This window comes from Falco cherrug, chromosome 4, assembly GCF_023634085.1.
Source record: "Falco cherrug isolate bFalChe1 chromosome 4, bFalChe1.pri, whole genome shotgun sequence".
NCBI classification, from domain to species: Eukaryota; Metazoa; Chordata; class Aves; order Falconiformes; family Falconidae; genus Falco; species Falco cherrug.
Window position 1 is genome coordinate 76,253,362 of NC_073700.1, and position 19,579 is coordinate 76,272,940.

Below are 19,579 nucleotides of genomic sequence, written 5' to 3' on the forward strand. Positions count from 1 at the left end.
GAGCTTGCACGACTGGAACGCTGTCATGGATGGCCGTGTACTTTTTAGGTAAGACAGGCCAGCAAGGAGAGGCGGTGGAGTTGGGTTTTATGTGAGAAAGAAGCTGGAATGTACTGAGCTGTCCCTAGGCGTGGATGAAGAATGAGTCAAGAGCATATGGATAAAGGACTAAGGGGCAGGCCAACATGGGTGACGCTGTTGTAAGTGTTTGCTACAGGCCACCTGGTGAGGGAGAGAAGTCGATGAGGCTTCTTACAGACAGCTGGAAGTAGCCTTATGATCACAGGCCCTGGTTCTCATGGGGGACTCCAAACACCTTGATATCTGCTGGAAAGACAACGTGGCTAGGCACACATAGTCCAGGAGGTTTCTGCAGAGCACTGATGACAACTTTTTGACATATGTGGTGTAGGAGCCAACGTGGTGAGGTGTGCTGCTGGGCCTTGTACTCACAAGCACTGGAGAAGGGAGGACTTTCCCTTGGTTAGGTAGGATGGAGTTATAGATCATTTAGGCAAACTTGACACCCACAAATCCATGGGCCCTGATGGGATGCACCGCCAAGTGCTAAGGGAGCTAACAGATGTTATTACTAATCCACTCTCCATCATTGAAAGGTCAGGAGAACACAAGAGGGGCCTGAGGGCTAGAGGAAAGCCAATGTCACTCCAGCCTTCAAAAAGGGCAAGAAGGAGGAGCCAGGAAACTACAGGCCAGTCAGCCTCACCTCCATCCCTGGAAAGGTGATGGAGCAGCTCATCCTGGACATCACCTCTAAGCACGTGGAGGAAAAGAAGGTTATCAGGAGCAGTCACCATGGATTCGCCAAGGGGAAATCATGCTTGACCAATCTGATAGCCTTCTGTGATAGAATGGCTGGCTGGGTAGAAAGGGGAGAGCGGTGGATGTTGTCTACCTTGACTTCAGCAAGGCTTTCGACACTGTCCCCCATAGCATGCTCATAGGTAAGTGCAGGCAGTGTGGGTCAGACATGTGGACAATGAGGTGGATTGAGAACTGGCTGAATGGCAGAGCCCAAAGGGTTGTGATCAGTGGCCCAGAGCCTGGCTGGAGGCCTGTAGCTAGTGGTGTTCCCCAGGGGTCGGTGCTGGGTCCAGTCTTGTCCAACTTATTCATCAGCGACCTGGATGAGGGGACAGAGTGTGCTGCTGCACCAGAAGGCTGCCCTGCCATTCAGCAGGACCTAGACAGGCTGGAGAGTTGGGTGGAGATGAACCTAATGAAGTTCAGCAAAGGCAAGAGTAAGGTCCAACACCTGGAAGGAATAACCCCATGCACCAGTACAGGCTGGGGGGTGGCCTGTTGGAAAGCAGCTCTGTGAAGGACCTGGCAGTTCTGGTGGACAGCAAGGTGCCCATGAGCCAGCAGGGTGCCCTTGGGGCCAAGAAGGCCAGTGGGATCCTGGGGTGCATGGGGAGGAGCGTGGCCACCAGGTCGAGGGAGGTGATCCTGCCCCTGTGCTCTGCCCTGGTGAGGCAGCACCTGGAGTGCTGGAGCCGGTGCTGGGCTGCCCAGTTCAGGAGGGACAGGGAACTGCTGGAGAGGGTCCAGCGGAGGGCTATGGAGAGGATTAGGGGACTGGAGCATCTCTCTTATGAGGGAAGGCTGAGAGAGCTGGGCCTGCTTAGCCTGGAGAAGACTGAGAGGGGATCTTATCAGTGTCTACAAATATCTTAAGGGTGGGTGTCAAGAGGCTGGGGCCGGGCTCTGTTTAGCGGTGCCCAGCGACAGGACAAGGGGCAACAGGCCCAAACTGCAACACAGGAATTTCCATCTGAATATGAGGAACAGCTTCTTTACTTTGAGGGTGACAGAGCACGGGAACAGGTGGCCTGGAGAGGCCGTGGAGTCTCCTCTGGAGACATCTGAAACCCACCTGGACATGATCCTGTGCAACCTGCTGTAGGCGAACCTGCTTTAGCAGGAGGTGGAACTAGATGATATCCAGAGGTCCCTTCCAACCCCAACCATTCTGTGGTTCTGTGATTCTGTGAAAGTGGAGGAGCTTTAATGCAGGGCATCGGTTGGGGTGGTGGCAATGGTGGGGAGCTGGCGGTGGCCCTGGCAGGATGAGTGTTGTTATGATGGTGGCAGTGAAGGGCCGGTGGCACAGCGGGCAGGCTCCCATCAGTGGCCATGCCCTGGCCTGCCAGCAGGAAGGTAACGCTGGGCTGGCCTTGGCGAGGGGGAGCTGGGGGAGTGGAGTGTAACTGAGGGGAGAAATAAAACATATGTGTACACCTGTATCCTGGGGTGCAGGGCCTGGGGCACCCACCTGGAATAAACATCCCAGGACAGGACAAAATTCCACTATGAGGGTTTTTTGTTCTCTTGATCTGTCTAGTGGTCAGCTACAGGTGGAACTGCAGTGTTTCCTTTTCCTTTTTCCTTCAGTAGATGCATAGACCAAGGTATTATGAAATAGCAGCCTGTCCTGGCATAGAATTCAATGAAATGGGGCTGTATTTGATAAAAAAAAAAAAGGGGAAACAAAAGTGCTTGTTAGCTCTCTGCACTGCAAAATAAAGAAGATTGTAATATTGACAAGGTTAATGAAAATGCTAGGAGAAGCCTGGGAGTTACCAGGATCTACTAACTCCAAATTTCAAATGTCCTTTCCTTAAAGTGTTACCATTAAAAGTTACTGCATATTAGTCACAGCTTTGTAAAAATGAAGAAAAATAATCGCATGTCAATACATTTATCATACAAAGTAAAAACGAGTTTTGCTTCTGAAGTAGCATTGCTGTGTTTATTGTATTTGGGAATAGCTGGAAAATTGGTGAACCTGTGGGAATTTGTGATACCAAATTACTCAGTAAAACCAAGAGCAGTCTGTGAGGAACTACAAGAAAACTAAGAAGGTGACTACACCAGAACTGCAAGTAACATTTGCTCAATTGCAAATAAAATTTACTGTTGGAAATTGCAAGATAGTGCATAAGGGAAGGGAAAAATTTAATCCCTCAGAAAATAGTTGGTGTATACTAAAATGAGGATGGCTACTTTGGAAGCACCTCAGGCGGAAGTTCTCGTTGGGCTGCCTGTGATGCTGGAGAAGTACATTGAAGACAGAAGAAACAAACTGCATTAAAATATACACAAAATAAGATTAGGAGTATTACTAATATGTAACGATACTCCTTCTGTGAAGTGTGGTGATGTCCTCACCCTGAACAGATTTGGGCCCTTTTGGCACACAGCCACACAATCCAGTTCTAGGTGACCAGTGCCATCACGCTGCACCCGTGTAAACCGTGCCCAGCACTGCTGCAGCCCTTGGGGTGGGAGCATGGCTGTCTGTCTGTCTGTCTGTCTGTGACACGGTGGTAGAGCTGCCGTTGTCCGGGGGCTTCAGCTCAGCTGCAGAAGTCTAGGCAACACCTAAGCCGCGGCAAGTCTGCCAGGACAGAAGTACTCTTCAGAAATGTTTTGACCAAATCTGAACCAGGATTATTCACCCAATGCTTTGTGCTGCGAGGCTTGGAGCTGGTGCCTGGTGCCTGGAAATATGAAGACTTGCTGTTGCGGGAAGGCAGGGGTGTGGGGTCCCTCCCTCCCTCTGCAGGCAGTGGCAAGGGAGTCTCTGCTAGGCACTTGAGTATTTTAATTAGACTCCCATTAGCTTTTTTTTCCTGGCTGCGAAGGAGGCTTGGGAGTCCAGCCAGGCAATTCAGCCAGCTAAATCAGATTTCTAAAAATGGATGAAAATACTTAGAGAAAGGACTTCTGTGTGACAGGAGACTGAAAGATGACCTTGTTTATCAAAGGGGGCAAAAAAAAAATAATAAAAGCAATACAACTGATGGGTGTAAAATGAGGAATGATATATACTGTAATCTTGCTTTCCGTGTATCAGTAAGTGGCAGGCAAATGACAGACAAAGACAATGCATTTAAATCTTTTAAAATTAACACTTGTTTCTATGGTGCTAATAAGCATGTGACATCTAGTGTCAGATAATTTTGAAGCAAAGAGAATGAGAACATTTAAGTGAATAATAAGAAGAATAGCATTTGTGCTTATTTCTACAACGTCCTTAGTATTTTGCTTAATGGATTTTTTTTTTTCATGTATTTTTTTCTTCCATAATTGGGTTTTATGAACTTCATGCAGGGGGTAAGACACCTTCTCAAGCTGAGGACTAGGAAGAAAATTCCCAAATTTGTTCCATAGTTGTCCACAGACTGTTGGATTTTATTCTGTGGTATCTTGCCCTGAGCACTGTCAGAGAGAAAACACTGGATAGTGTCCAGAACTGTATGGCAGCTCTTATATAATCTGTTAAATAAATATCGCCATGATTTTATTCCTTTTTTGCAACAGATTAGCTACGGCTAACATGGGTATTTATGATGGTGACTCTTCTGCTCAGCTACAGGCCTCACTGCGGCTGATTTTGTGTCTGTCCCTGGCTGGACTGCTGCTCGTAATCTTATAATGCGCTTAAAGACTAATCTGGGATGTCACATAATGTAAAGGTAGCTGCTGTTTTTATTTAATGCTGTCACACCTGCAGTGTATGTAACTATGTTTTGTAAAGGACTTTCACGGTTCCTTATAGTTTCTAGGGGCAGCACAAAGTTTTGGTTCTGTTGTAAAAACCTTTGTGGCTTTGGAGTCTGGTTAGCTTTGCAGTCATTTCTCTCTAGAGTTTTCATCCAGAAACTGAAATCTGTTTGGAAGCTTGAGCTAACTAACAGTTTTTAAGATTCCTGTGTCTGGTGGCTCATTGGAGGCCTCATTAGTAGGAATGACTTGTATTCTGCTCTAAAGAGCACTTAATGATTTTTACAGTAAGCTGAAGCTTTATTTGTGTGGTTTTGATGAGGATGTTTTTGTTGGTTAGGAGTAAAGACAGAAAATATGCATCTGGTTTTAGAGTCTGATGCTGTGTTGTTTTGTGTGACTTGGAACACACACTTTTACCATTTCTGTATACGCAGAAATGTCACTAGTCACAGCCAACCAAGAACGGTCCATCAATAAAGTGTGCTCAGCTTCTCCAAAGATGGAAGATGAAAGGAGCAGAATCTTTAGGAATACACAAATACTAGGCATACTCGCACAAAAATTGGGTCAAGGAACATTTGGAGGAAATACTGTGTTTCATGAAGGACTGAGAGCCATTACAGCAGAATGAAAGCACAACTTGCCTAAACCAAAACAAAGAAGATTTCAGCAAGGACAAACTAGTGCTGAACCACATAGCATTCATAGCAATTGCAACAATGTCATGCCTTTGAAAGAAAAAGTAATCACTCAAATTTATTTTTTTTTACATGCAATTCATCCATGGTAAGCAATAAAGTAGTCCAGAAATGAGAAATCAGGACAAATGAGGTTAGATTTTTATAGAAATAAAGGTATATGGTAAGGTGCTGGGAAGGGTGTGCATGTGCTTACGTTTCTGTGTCTGGTTATGCATATGTTCACTGATTTTCTAGAATACCCAGGGTGTTGAAAAAAAAAAATTGCCAACAGAAAAACCAGAAAACAATGTTGCTAATTTTCTGTCTTTAATATACAATACTTACTGCATTTGTATTTATTTTACATTTTTAGATAAAAGAAAAAATATAGCTAGAAAGGTGAAGTAAACCTCAGGAAAGCAGTTTTAAATACAAAAGTAATATTTTGCCTTTTCACTTTCCAATAATTTGGGAATGACTAAAAAGAACTTGAGACCGTGAAAATTTTTATTATATTGATTTTCATACTGAACCATCAGCACCCAACAATAAATACACATCTTTGCTTTTCTTGCACTGCCAGCAGCAAAACGTTCAGTTCCAAAGGACTGTAATTCTGATATAATACAATATTGATAACCTTCTGTGTGCCTTAATTTAATTTCTCTGTATTGACACATGATTATTTTTTGCAGTCAACCATCTTTACAAACTTGTAAAAGCTAAAGAATATGTTATATGGTAAGGTGCATGCTCCGGTGAACTTCAATGCAGTCAATGTAAAGTAGCCCCAGCTGAGGGTGTTCTTAAAGCAGAAAGCCCTGTAGAGTGAAATTTGGGACACAGAGCAGGCATGCAGTTAGATCAAAGGGCTTTGAAAGCTTGCAAAGGGAGCTCTAGAGTTTCCAAATTGTTTGCATTACTTCCCAGCCTTTCTGTACAGCAGAAACATACTTTTTTCCAATGCATATATGGTAATCGGCAGCTGTGCAAGAAGGGGAGAGAGGCTGCAAGATTTCATGTACAGTGATGGTGCAATGCTTTTATATACCACAGTTTGCATGTTGTAGCCCCTTTATGTCACATTGATGACTAAAAGGTAAATCATTATATGTGAGTAACAATTCAAGAAATCACTATTACATCTTTCTGTACCCCTGCAGGTGATAGTGCATTTCACACATAGGTGATTTTAATGCTGAATGCGAAGAATGTGAAGAACACTGAATAGTTAACTATTAAGCACACAGAATAAACAAAATGATGCACCTTTAAAAGAAACAGTAACACATGCACCTTTTCATGTTTGTACCCTGATTAAAAGAACATCATGACTTTCAAGTATGAAGTGATACAGTGAAATCATGTCCTGTGAATAGGATTCAATGGTATCTAGGTAGTACAGTCTGCACCGTAGGTAACTTTCCATCTTGCAAAATAAAATCCCACTGCGTAAGTAGGTAAAGTGACTTGAAATGATAAAACTTGACATGCCAGCTGTTTTGCTGGTATAAGCTGATACAATGCTGTAGAAGTCAACAGGACTATGCTGATTTTCATCAGCTTTCATGCCCTAAGGTGAATGCAAAAAAAATATTTGACACTGCTTTGCATGTTTTCCTTGAATTATCAAATCCTAGACACCTCCAGAGCACATGATATTTTATGACAAAAAGGGGGGAAAAAAGAGAAAAAGTAACCCAAACAGCATTACAGGCTGTTTTAACCTTCTGAAATTTTTTTGTGTGTTATATTTTGCAAAACCATACTGAGAAATAAAGGTACCAGACGGATTTTGATTTGCCAATGGATATTGGTCTGATGTAGTATCAATTAACAAAGCTACTCTGGATGTGTCTTAGAAGCTGTCCTTGCTGTTCATAGTATTCTGTAAACCTGAAAACACAAGTTTTAATAATGCCTTTTGAGAACATATCTCATCTTGCAGATTCTGAAACCAGTATGCTGTGAGAGTTACAAACAGGCTTAACTTCGTATGTCTTCTGTTAACTGCAGTGGGATTTGTGACGTGTAAGATAGGCACACATGGAGTGTCTGGAGCAGTAAGAACTGAATCTTATTTCTGATACATTACTATACCTGCATCATGCTTTTCTCCACATATCCCAATGCCCCTAAGAAGTGCACTTCTGAACTTTTGTATAACAAAGTAACGAATAGAAATTTTGAGAGAAATAATGTAACTAGAGTTAAGATTTTTATCACACATTACCATTTATATAGTATTCTTGCTGATTTACTAAGCTTAACTACCTTTATATAGACCTGAGCTGCCTGACACTGAAATTTGTAGACTTACAAGGTCAAATTCTTGGTTTAATTTAACTGTAGGCGGTGGAATTACAACAAGAGTAAATTATGCTAAATGATTTAAAATACTTTGAAACCCCAATCCTATTTTATGCAATTTTCCATGCACACACAAAAAAAATACTGAATTTCGCTGCCTCTATGCTTTTCTTTAGCCAACAATCTTACTTAAAGCCCAGATGGGCAACTTTATCATTGAAAAAAACTTTCTTCAGTTACAAGATGCCACACAAACTTGGCCCCTGGCTTCAGCAACTGGAATCGACACATACCTGCTGGACTGCTATGAACAATATCAAGCCAATGGCAGCCTATGTAATGTTTTCTATTTTTAATTTTTCAGACAACATTCCCCCAGTATGTGTAAAATTAGCTCTACAATAGCATTTCAAAGTAATCTGCTTATTCCTTTACATATTAAAACAAACAAAAATACCCTAAAGCATAAAAAATACTATATCTGAACACACATACTACTCTAGTTGCAAAACTCAATGTACAGTATGAAGCTTACTTATAATTTTTTTTGACTGATCTAGCTTTCTGCCTCTCTATGAAACTAGCTTCACTTCAACAACCAAAATGTATACTAAATGCAAATAAACAATAAAGCAGCAAGACTCGACACGTTTTTTGGCAACTACCCTCTCACAGGACTAGTGTGTTTTCATAAGAAATAATATACTGAATTATAATAGCAATAATTTAGGTTAATGTCAAATAACTTGCAGATAAATGTGCCCACATCTTCAATAAACACTGACACCATTTACTGGTGTCCTGGTGCTGTTATTAACCATGTGTCCTCACAACTACAGTCAATTACTAAAGGAAAGCCTTTTTCTGCAAATACCTTTGTGAGCAACTATAGTCACATGAGTAACCCCTCTCAGCTCTGTGGGACTGCTCAGGTGAGGTACGGTATTCATGTGCTTGCATACTGAGGCCTTCAGACTGAAGAGTATCAAGCTAGTGAGGAAATACAAATACACACTGTTACACAGAAAGTAGAAGACATACAGATGAAAGCACCCTGTGATGCTTCCAAGAGTTATAATATAAACACCATTTCCAAAGTATAGTTCAACTTCTAAGACATCATTTTGAGGGTGCAATTTTTCTTTAACTAGAGCATTCAAAGACATTATACTTTTAAAGCTGTTCAAAGCAATGCAGCTAAATAATACATTAAAAATAAAACCCATATGAGATTCAATGGCAGATATAGACCACGTAAATGAACTGGAATGAAACGGACCATAAATACATTAATATGAATGCCGAAAAGAATTTACAAAGAAATTAAAGACTGAAAGGAAAGAATAAACAGGTGCCTGTGGGCTTGGTTTCAGTGCCAAAATCATACAGCTTTATGTAGAAAATAGATTCTAGCAGAAAAATAAATGGCATCTTTATATTTTCTCTATCTTAAGTATCTTAAAATGTATTTCTCACTTTAACAGAAGTGACTGCCTTGCCTGTGAAAGATGCCTGGCTAAGAATCCCCGAGACTCTTTCAGGCACTGTTTCAATTGGAACCAGCTCTCATTTCTTACTGAAAAGCACCGCCATAATGTAGACTTTTGCCTACATTGTTGTGACTCTAAGTGGGTTGTAGGAGGGGAGTTCAGTCTCTAGGAAAAGAGGTTTTGGACACTGTGGAGAATGTTATTTAACAGTGCTGAATGCAAGGAAGGTGTCATGGGTATCGAATTCTATTTGTTGGAATCTAAACAGAGACAACTGGTTCACTTAATATTGACCACCAGAGAGCCATCAGAAATTTTAGACAGTGCTGGCCTGCTCTGGTTTTGAGCTGCTAAACTAATTCTTTTCTATTCAACTTATGCACAATAGGAAGGTGAACAGTGGTGGTGGAGATGAAATCAAACAAATCAAAACAAAATGAAGCTGGAAAACCACTGGTTGCTAGACACCTAAGGAGAAAAAGGAAAGGATGGATCCATCTTTGCAATCCCTTCAGCCTTTTAATTTCACGACACTGCAGTCCTTCTATCATGTTATGATAGGTAACTTCAGTTCAAAATGTTCATGGCAAAAACTTTCAGATGAGCGCATCCCTGCTGAGCTTATGTAAGTCACCTTGCACAGCCTTATATCCACAAACTTCTTGCCAGCATCCAGTTTTTGAAGTACTTTTTGTTGTAGTTGCAACACAGTTACAGCCACCTTTGTTGCAAAGGACTCCAAGATAAAGTCCCTGCAAGAAATCACGATGGATTTTGGGTTTTGCTGGGAAAAAGATTGAGAAGCACTTCTTATTTACTTAGCACTCTGCAGACCCAGGCTATATTTTGAACTGTGTGGGATTTTTTTCTATCACCAATGAAGAATGATTGAGATACATCATCATCCACCTGGAATAAAACATCTTGTCTTTTCCCACAGCATGTCCAGAATTCAGTCATCAGAGAGCTTTCTTAGGGCACTTCTGACAACGCTGCTGTTTAAAATGCAAAACAGTCAACTGTCATAGAAACAGTAAGCATACTGTCCCCTCTAGATTCTAGAAAGACTTTTCCTTGGGAGAATATATTGGGGATTAAGGTCCTTGTGGCAGGGCTCTGTACTCAAAACTGCCATAGCAAAAAGCAAAGGAATGAGCTTGATTGCCTACATGTGCCCAAGTTGTCTTGAGAAATGGGGACTTTCATATAAGGAAGAATTGTTATATGGTTGCTCTGCCTCATGCTGGGAGGAAATCTCTCCCTGGGAATAGTGGTCTTGGGGAAGGGGAATAGAAGGGGGTAAGCAGTAGGAGGCTGGCATTGCTAGTCGTGTTTGCCTTCATAACAGAAACATCACTGGCTGCTCTTGTAAACATGTACATCGCAGACAGTTGTCCAGGGATCTTTGATCCTTAGTAAATAATCTTCTGAATCAAAAATTGTTTTGGCTGATCAAACACATTATGTTCAATGTAATTTATTCTAGCTCATCTCTTCACTTGAACCAAAAAATGTCAAAGTAGCACACACCTTGCCATACTCTACAGTTCCTAATGAGAAGCAAGGAAAAACTATAGTATAAATCACTGGCTGCCTGCAGACTTGGGGGGCTGCAGAATCACAAGGTAGCAATTTTGCTCACAGCTTCTTAAGTCTCTGTGGAAGTATCAGCAGGGTCAGATACAAGTGACAGGTAATTAAGTGTCACTGCAGTGGGAGGAAGCGGGCTGCTGAAGGACTGTTGAGGAGGGGACTCCCCAGGGCTTCTTTCACAGTGTCACAGTAGGATGATCTGGGATAAGGAAAGGACAGCTTGAGTGGCTGGGTGATCTGTCACTGTATGTATTTAACAAATGCCAGAGAACTACTGTGTAGAATTAGAGGCTTCCAATCCCTGGAACTGTGAAATTTGCCTCTGTGCCAAGCCTAGCTGCTCACGCCTAATGGAAGGACCAAAATTAGCCGCTCTGTGCCAACACTTACCCAGCCACCCACACACGTGGACTAAACACAACAAAATGGCAAACAGGCCGTATATTCTGTAATTTTGGAATATGCGTGTATTGTGGCATCACAATAATTAATGGTAGCTCTCAGATTGGCACTGCAGCTCAGAAAGCTCCATTCCTGCTGTACAACCTACAAACAGACTTTTTTTTTTCCATGGCAGATGGTTTCTGCAGTATTTCTTATACTGGGTGTCAGGCAGATTTGCTAGGGTCTCAGACTTGCTCCTGTAAGATGGTGAACCACCTGGACAAATCCAGCAAAACTTGCACGCGGATAATCTTATCAAAATCCAGGTGCTCAAAAACATGCTGTTTTGGATTGCCATAGGATTTTCCATTTGTGGCAGGAGTCAGCTCCCAATGCATGATGATACGGCACACTAATGGACGCTGTTAGTGACTCTCCTATGTCTGCAGATGAACTAAAGGCAGTGGCTGTGTGGCCAGCTTAATTGCTCTCAAGCTGTCTTGTAAGACTTTTTTAAAGTATCTACACAGAAAAACTTCTAGCTTCTGCAAAATCTGATTTAAAAAATAGAGCTGTTGCTATGTTGAAAAACTGCACTGGAACTCATGACTTGAGTTGGCATAATAAGTATCTGGAACTAAAATCCTATGCAAGAGTCTTGCTTTATCATCTTATGCTTATGAAACTGACAAGAGAAAACAAAACACGTGGAAAAAAAGTCTTCCCCCTACACTTATACGTAACTTTTCCACATACTCAAATTCACTTGCCAAAGTTGTCCTGCACTCTCCAAATCTCTGCCCATTTTCCCTGTCTTTTCAGCACTTCACAACTTTCCCCCCTCACCTAGCTCCTCAAAATTGATCCTAACATTCAAGAAAAGGCTGAGGATTTGCACAACATGACATACATATGAAACATAAAGGCTGCATATTGTAGAAAGTTGATTACAAACTCTGCAGAAGTAATGGCATGAAGGAACCTGACAGTATGAAAATTCATTTTCCATTCAGTGGCAGAGACAGTGCTCTTTGGCTGGGTTTAAAGTGAGCATGTCAATGGGAGCAAGTATCCATTTAAATATTAGAAAATGTGTTTTTTTCTGGCATGTGGATGGGTTTAAGGTGCAAATACGGAAAGCTAAATAATGCAGATGCAAATTTAGCTTGCTCAAAAATGGACAGCTAGCTTGACAGCTTTCCAGCATATCCATGTAGACATCACTAAAGTAAATCACAAGTTAAACATCACCTGTTTTCCCTCCTCTTTTTAGCCAAACAGTATAGGTTGCTTTAGTGCAAATGAACATTAAAATGGCAGTTAGAGTAAGTTCATACTTGGGTGCTTTTCTTCCATAAAACCCTGTGAACTTTGCAAGGTCAGTGAAAAAGTATCTGTTTCAATGCACTTTTAACACACATTGTTTGTATTTACATTTTTTCATGTTATAAATACCCTCCTTTTCACTTATCCCAACAGTATTTTCCCAATAGTTCCTTAGAGTTTGTTGTTTTAAAAAGAAGGCAATAGCGTTTGTCTGATCTTTTTTGAAAAAAAAAAAACCAAAACCCTACTCTACCACAATCACCCAGTATCAAAATATCCATAGCAGAATCTCTCACTGACGTTGGGCTGGAAGAAGCCCACTAATATATTCTAACACAGATAAAACATTTAATCTGAAGGAAAATATGCCATATGGTTAGGGAGTTTTGGTTTATCTTAGCTGTTTTGCACAGTCTTTCAATGAAGGCTGGAAATTAGAATATTGCAGAGGCTCTCAAAGGACTTTATGTAAGTCAAAGCAAAATTTCCAGTAACTTTACTCACAGCAGCCTTGGGCTTTTCTGCTTTTAAAAGCATTTAAGCATGGTGCTGGGTAATTTCAGCTTCCGCTGAACACATAGAGAACTGATGGTATCTACTTGGCCTTGCAGAATCATTTTTGAGAAGTGTCTATTTGATTCAGTTCTGTTTGGGTGCCTATCACTGTATGAATTAAAAAAGTATACAAAAATTTTCACAAACATTTTAAAATGGAAAAATATATCAGTTTCAAAATTCTGAGTGTTACAGCTAAAGAATGGTTTTTAGCTGGGTTCTACAAGAACCTAATGAGCCATTTCTATTATCTGTGCACACTATGCCGAAGTGTTTTCTATGGTTCTAATATACCACAATAGTGTATATAGTGCATATCAGTATGCAATACTTGCTAAGCATCAAACTAAAGGGAAGAAATAACCCTTGGTAAAAGTATATTTGTCAGTTCACATGTCCATATCTTCCTTCTTTTAATGGCCTAGTTTATTTAAAATGATAAGAAAGCTTCTTATTGCTTTACCTAAATTATTGGCATTTGATGCTCTAGCCTGGTCCAGAAACCAGAATTATGTTACAGCCACTACCTAACAATTTCCAAAACAAAGGGATGTAATAAAATAAACAGCTCAAAAATAAAGCTCCTGTTTGAATTGTACAGATGGTTAGACTGTTAATTCTGTAATTGTGTTTTTGCACACCTGAACTGTACTTGGACCATCCACCACCCCCACCCCCAGATATGAAAATGAAACCTGGAAGATTAAACACATAAAATCCCATTTAGTTTTCTAGACACTGTTTCTGAACCTTTAAGCAATCTGTATACTGCAATACTTGGTAATGAAAAAGAAGCAAAAGTGATAGCTTATTGACAGTCAGTTACTGAAGATTTCAGTATACATGTTATTGTTCTCTGTGAAAGTAAAAATACATTTCTTGAATTTTCCTACATTGCTGCAGTCTGGAGAAATGTTTTTTTCTAATATACTAATTTCAAGAAAATAATTTACACATTAAGAGAGTGTGAAATCCTATTAACATAAAAAAAGATCTTGATATTTAGAAGCAGTTTTGTAGCAATAAAATAAATACGTTAGGTTCCTAAGTGTGTGAGCAATTCAAGCTTCAAGCATAACACAATAAAATCACTCTAATAGCCTAGTATCTTCTAATTCACATTGTAGATAAAAATCAATCTATTCCTGAAACTATTGCATATGAAAAATACTAGAGAAGTGGTTCTGTAAAACAGAGTTCTTAGAATAAACTTCCTCATTATTCAACTGCATCTTATACATTAACATAGTTAATTTACGTGGTCTTTAAACTAAACTATGTGGTTTATGATTCATATACATATTTGACAACTGATGTGTTTTCAGTTGTGAGTCAGAGAAGTGCTCCAAGTTTGTTGGCTAAAAGACCAAACCAGCATGTTTTCTCTTTATTTTCCACATTAAAGTTAGCTTAATACCTAACAGCAGAGAGAATCACATGTATAATAAAACATGCTCCTCAAAGTCAGTGAGTGAACCTGTAAAAAGTAGTATGGCATGGTATTTTCTTCTTATGAGTGTAAAAACCACATAAGAGTTACGATGCTGGATACCATCTCCCATGCAGAACATGCTCAAATGCTACAGCCTACTGCTTCCTTTGATGTGAAAGGCTCTATACACATAGCACCAAATTTCAATATTTTGCAAACATGCAATCCTCATTTTTTTGGTGTGTTTTAGGACAGGAACAACAGTGAAAGGTACTCTAACATTTGCCATTGTGGAGTAATAGGCTGAAAAAAAACCCTGGAGGCTATTTTTAGAATTTTACTTGGCACACAGAAGGCAACATAGGTGTATGCAAAACTAAGGCTAAGGAATGAGGTGCACAAAGAAATTATTTTTTAATCATTGGTTCTGGGCTGCCAGACTACAAGAAGCAACACTCGGTAATAGGGATGTAGGGGGCACCTACACTGTGTAGCTATTGAAAATCTGGAAGAATCTTGTTTGAAATAGCACCTGTGAGCATCACTGAAACCTGTTTCCATGAGGGAGCTTAAGGAGAAGAACTGGAGAGCTAGAGTGAGTGTGGAGACAGGATGAAGAGAAAAAAGGACTGCTCCAAATGGATTGCTATGATTCAGCAATTAGCACTTCACTAGCTGGCTTGGCTGATTTTTCTCCTTGGCTATTGGGTCTGTTTTTCCTGCAGAATTACGTAGTGGTGATAAAAAAAAGGTTGGTGGGAGACAGAATTTGCTCCTTCCATTACTTAGAACACCGTGTTCTCTGCTGAGAAGAGCACAGTGCCTGGTTGTGGGTGCTCTAGGAGCTGAATAGCTACATTTATTTTTAATATATTTTTTGTTATTCAGAGGTTTTCAGCTGCTGTTGAACTGCTCCTGTAGAACACATACATGCATAGTTATTGCTAAGAAGAATTGCGCTCTGGAGTCTTATTTAAAGGGTCTGTGAAGAGTTTTCATTACAGTCTGGAACATGCGTGTGAAGGAGCACTTTCTTTTTCACATATACAATTCCTACATCCTACGCATATGGCAGTAATGAGTAAAGGCACTGAAATACTCGCGCTAGACCAGTGAAATAAAAAGAGCAAGGGCATGGGCTCGAGCACAGTCCCACAGTTGTCTGTACTGTCTAATTATCTGCATGATTCCTGGCACGATTTTAGCCAGCGCCAGCACTTTGCCCAGCCAGAAAACAGGCTTTCTCAGTTTAGTAGTGTAAGTGAAGCCCCACGGTTTGGCAGAGAAGACTGGAGTAAGAGAAAGCCTATAGCGTGTCAAATGGAATTTCTTCCTAAAGAGATTTTGAAAAGGAGGTAATTTGAAAAGTCATTGGTCCTTTGAATCTAGGCCCTTGTCACCACAAGGATCCCATTAGATAAATAATTTCCCTAACCCTGTTAAGACAGAACTTAGATTTCTTTTTTTGTTCCTGCCATTCCCACTGGAAGGATGTTTCAGAATGTGACGACTAAACAGTCCTCCTCAAGCTGTTCTTCTGAATACCCCCATTTATAACTTGATCCTGTATTAGACAACATACAGCACCACGCTGCAGAAGCTCTGCTTCTGATTCTGTAAGCCAGCCCCTTCTTTTCTCTGTCGCTTTCTGAGCTCTTCCTTTGATACTGTTGATTGGGAAACACTGCTCCAGTAGTTAATACGTGATTTGTATATTCTCATTAGATTTTGGGCCAACACTAGCCTTTAGCTGAAAGTGTTCCCTTGACTCCCTTTTTCTTCTACCCTAATAATGTCCTACATTCAGCAATCATATTACCTTCTAGCCTTTCCTTCACTAAGCTTAATACAACGAGCTCTTCTAACATGACGCACATTTCTAGCTGAGAGTTTTCAGTCTAATTTGAAAATACCTTCTCCTCCCCTACATTTTCACCCTATCTTAATTGTTGGAGAGCTCTGGGAGAGTTCCCTGACAGCTACTGGAAAGCCACACCAGCCGAATGCCCTGGTGAAGTATGTATGATAGCTCATCACTAGGTAAAATGTGAAATTTTTAGAAAGTGCTGACCTGCATAGAAATTTTTTTTCATTGTTACTGTTAACAAGATCCTCCTGAATTTTGGCGCTGTTTATTGTTCTAATTAGTGTTTAAAAAAGGTTAGCAAAAAACCCTTCATTCTGGCCCATCCTCTTCTATGAATGTTAAAGCCTACTCACACTCGGGTCCACTGACCCATGGAGGAATAGGGCTGGGGCAACACCGGTGCAATGGGTTCACAGTTCCCTTTGGATGTAGGAACACAGGCAAGGCCAAGATTGGAGGCTTAGCTGCCGTGACTTCTCCCTGGCCTTCAGCTTGCCGCCCATAGAGCTTTCAAAATTCTTGTGTTATGCATCTGTAGTATCTCTGTATCTGCAGATGCCTCGTGCATGCTCTTGCCAGGTCTAATTTGCAGCTTGCCTGTTCATGCTGGTTGGTTTTGCATAGGCATCACTCTGGGCATGAAGAAAAGCGCAGGCCACTGCATGCATGCATGCAAGTGGTCCTTTGAAAATCTGGCTTATTTGAAACAGACCTAATTTAACCATACGTTGCATACTTATGTGTCTAACAGTAACAAAAAGCTTTATCCAAGAGACAGATAAGATCCACTCGCTATCCTAGCAATGGACCATGTCCCAGACAGTGCAGATACCTGAAACAGAGTTAACAGTGAAGTTTGCAACAACAGCCAGTCTATCACAGGACTGAGAAGCCTGCCAGGGAGACGGCTACAAGTTCCCATGCCACAGCTGGAAAAATTACATTGCTCAACTCATTGCTAAGGCCCTGCTTCTGCCAAGCATGCTGGGAATGAGCATATACTGCTGGCTCACAAGCTAGACAACATGAAATAGAGACGAGGAAGAGAGAAGCCTAAGGGACTATCACAGGAGCAAACAAAGCTAGCTGCCTCACTTATCATCAGCTATACTGCAATAGTGTATATTTATGGTTTTATGGTAAGGCCTAACTCGTTGGACCAATACTTTCCCCCAAGTCATATCCAGGTAAATGCACTAAAGTCATGCTAGGGAACAGCTTTTATGGATTAAAAATATTTCTTTTTTTTCCAAGTACAGTATTAAAAAAATAAAAGCTTCTTTTAAAAATACTGAAAATATATTTTAGTTAAGGTAAAAATACTAAATATAAAATTTTAATCTAATATTTAAAATAACTGTGCTATAAAGGTGTGTGAATTGGTTAATTATTTTGACATTCAATAACGGCACATTAACCCTAGTGAAGAAGCATGTGCCCGTATACCCACATGGTGGTTTAGGAGAGAAGCTCATGCATTTCTGCATAGAAAACAAATCTGCTTAATAAATGACGTCTGAGGGATTTTGAGACAGTAATGTTCATGCATTTGTGATGCATGGAGGGGCAGGGGGTGTTTCAGGTAAGGCAGCGCAGTATACAGCATACAATTCAGCACAAATATGTATCTGTGCTTATTACAGGTATAGGATTCTCTGCTTCTGAACTGGAAGTATTTTTTCTATTTTCCTTTTTGGTTGATAATAAAACAGGATGAAGGTGAAAATCTGTATTGATTTGCATTGGCTCTGCTCATGTCTTTCAAGCTGCATATCAGAAAAATTGGAATGAGATAAAGAAAATATGCTTGCAGCTGTTTCCAGTGGGGAAATGATGGGTTAGATGATGGGCTAAAATGTGTCTGGATTTCAGCACAAACTGAAAGAGTCTTTAAGAAAAGGACTCTAGAAGTTTTTTAAAACACTTGTTTGTTGCAACATGCATATAAACGTAGCTAGATAATAACTCGTTTGTGTATGAAAAAACCTAAATTTTGAGACATTTATTATGATCACCATCATCATTGTTATTTTTATAGAGCAATGAAATGATAAAATAATCCATCCAAGTTTACAAGTGGGGAAGCACCTGCATATATGCTATAAAAGAACAGTAGCTGGATGTATTAATGCGTGTATCAGCTAACTGCAGGTTGCAGAGATCTGATATTTCAATGCCATTCTTTAAGTATCACTGTAAAAGATCACATCATCATCATCACAATAATAATCATAATAATAATAATAATAATAATTAAAAAAAGTACCAAATCATGCTTCAGCAGCTAGAGAGAGAGAGATTGCATCATGTTTTGGCAGTGACTTGATCATCCTACTCCACACTGGCAGCATTCAATATTAAAAGGATAAAATGGCAGCAAAACCGGTCAGCAGCTTCTCTTTGTCTGGAGTTCTCCCAGGTAGATAAACAAAACAAGAACAAAACAAACATAAAGCTGCAATGGGAGCAGGTCAAAGCCCTGGCCTTTGTGTTGCTCTGATGAAAGTAAACTAGATTGAATTCCTTGGATAAGCACATCACAATCCCAAAATAAAAGATAAGTGCATAAAACCTCCAAATAAGGATCTTCGCTAGAACAGCTATGTGGTTTGTATGGGACAGTGGCCTTGTCAGCTACACGTCTTGTTCATTTACGGTTCATCTTCAGTCAGCATTAAGATGCATTCACCTCACTGGAGTTTTGGCTGGATGACATGTGAGAGTCCAGATTCTCCTTGCATTTCTCCAGATCATGGAAATACGGGTGAGAGAGGGCAACGTAAGCAGACATTCTCTTGGCTGGATTGAACGCTAAGCATTTCTGTAAGTATGAAAAGAAGTTGGTTTTAACTAAAACATACAGTTAACAGTGCTAACTGCATATGTACACTAATGCCTGCCCCTTTAATTTATGATCAGTATGAGACACCGCAGGGTCTCAGTAGGTGCTGCATGATAGGATGACCATTCATATTAAAACAAGCAGTGGGGTCATAGTATATGAATATGGCATCCTCAAAGCTAATAGAAAATAACAAGTTAGAAAATTCAAGTATTCATAGTTTAGGAAATCCCAGAATTCAGGTTTTGCTGAATTCACATGCACAGGACGTGTCTAACAGATTCCAGAGAGGAACTATCAACGAAAAACTTGTGAATCCCCTTAGTGTTCAATGCGCTGTTCTTTTGTGGTTATACAAATATGGACAGCATCATAAAGTATATGTTCATTCCTAGGCTCAGCATTTCTATAGGTGTTGGGTCTTTGACTATAGCCTTTGTATGCTAATGTTTTGCGTTCAGTTTCTCCCTCTTCTAGTTGTATTTTGCTTGCTTTCTTTCCAGATCCTTATCCCAGCCTTTGTCCAGCCAGCACTGAAATCTCTCCCATAGCCTTGTATTTTACACT

At 40.4% G+C, this 19,579-nt stretch overlaps 1 protein-coding gene across 5 annotated transcripts in view; it reads right to left on the minus strand.

Annotated features, from left to right (window-relative positions):
- Positions 1-5,521: 5,521 nt before the first annotated feature.
- CDK6 (cyclin dependent kinase 6) overlaps positions 5,522-19,579 on the minus strand; it is a 147,399-nt gene continuing 133,341 nt past the window's right edge. For all 5 annotated transcript variants that reach the window (XM_055706595.1, XM_055706592.1, XM_055706594.1 and 2 more), the window contains exon 8: positions 5,522-18,991. In XM_055706595.1, coding sequence (XP_055562570.1) covers positions 18,845-18,991 — 147 coding nt within the window. In that variant the 3' untranslated portion in view covers positions 5,522-18,844. The remainder of the gene's footprint in view (positions 18,992-19,579) is intronic.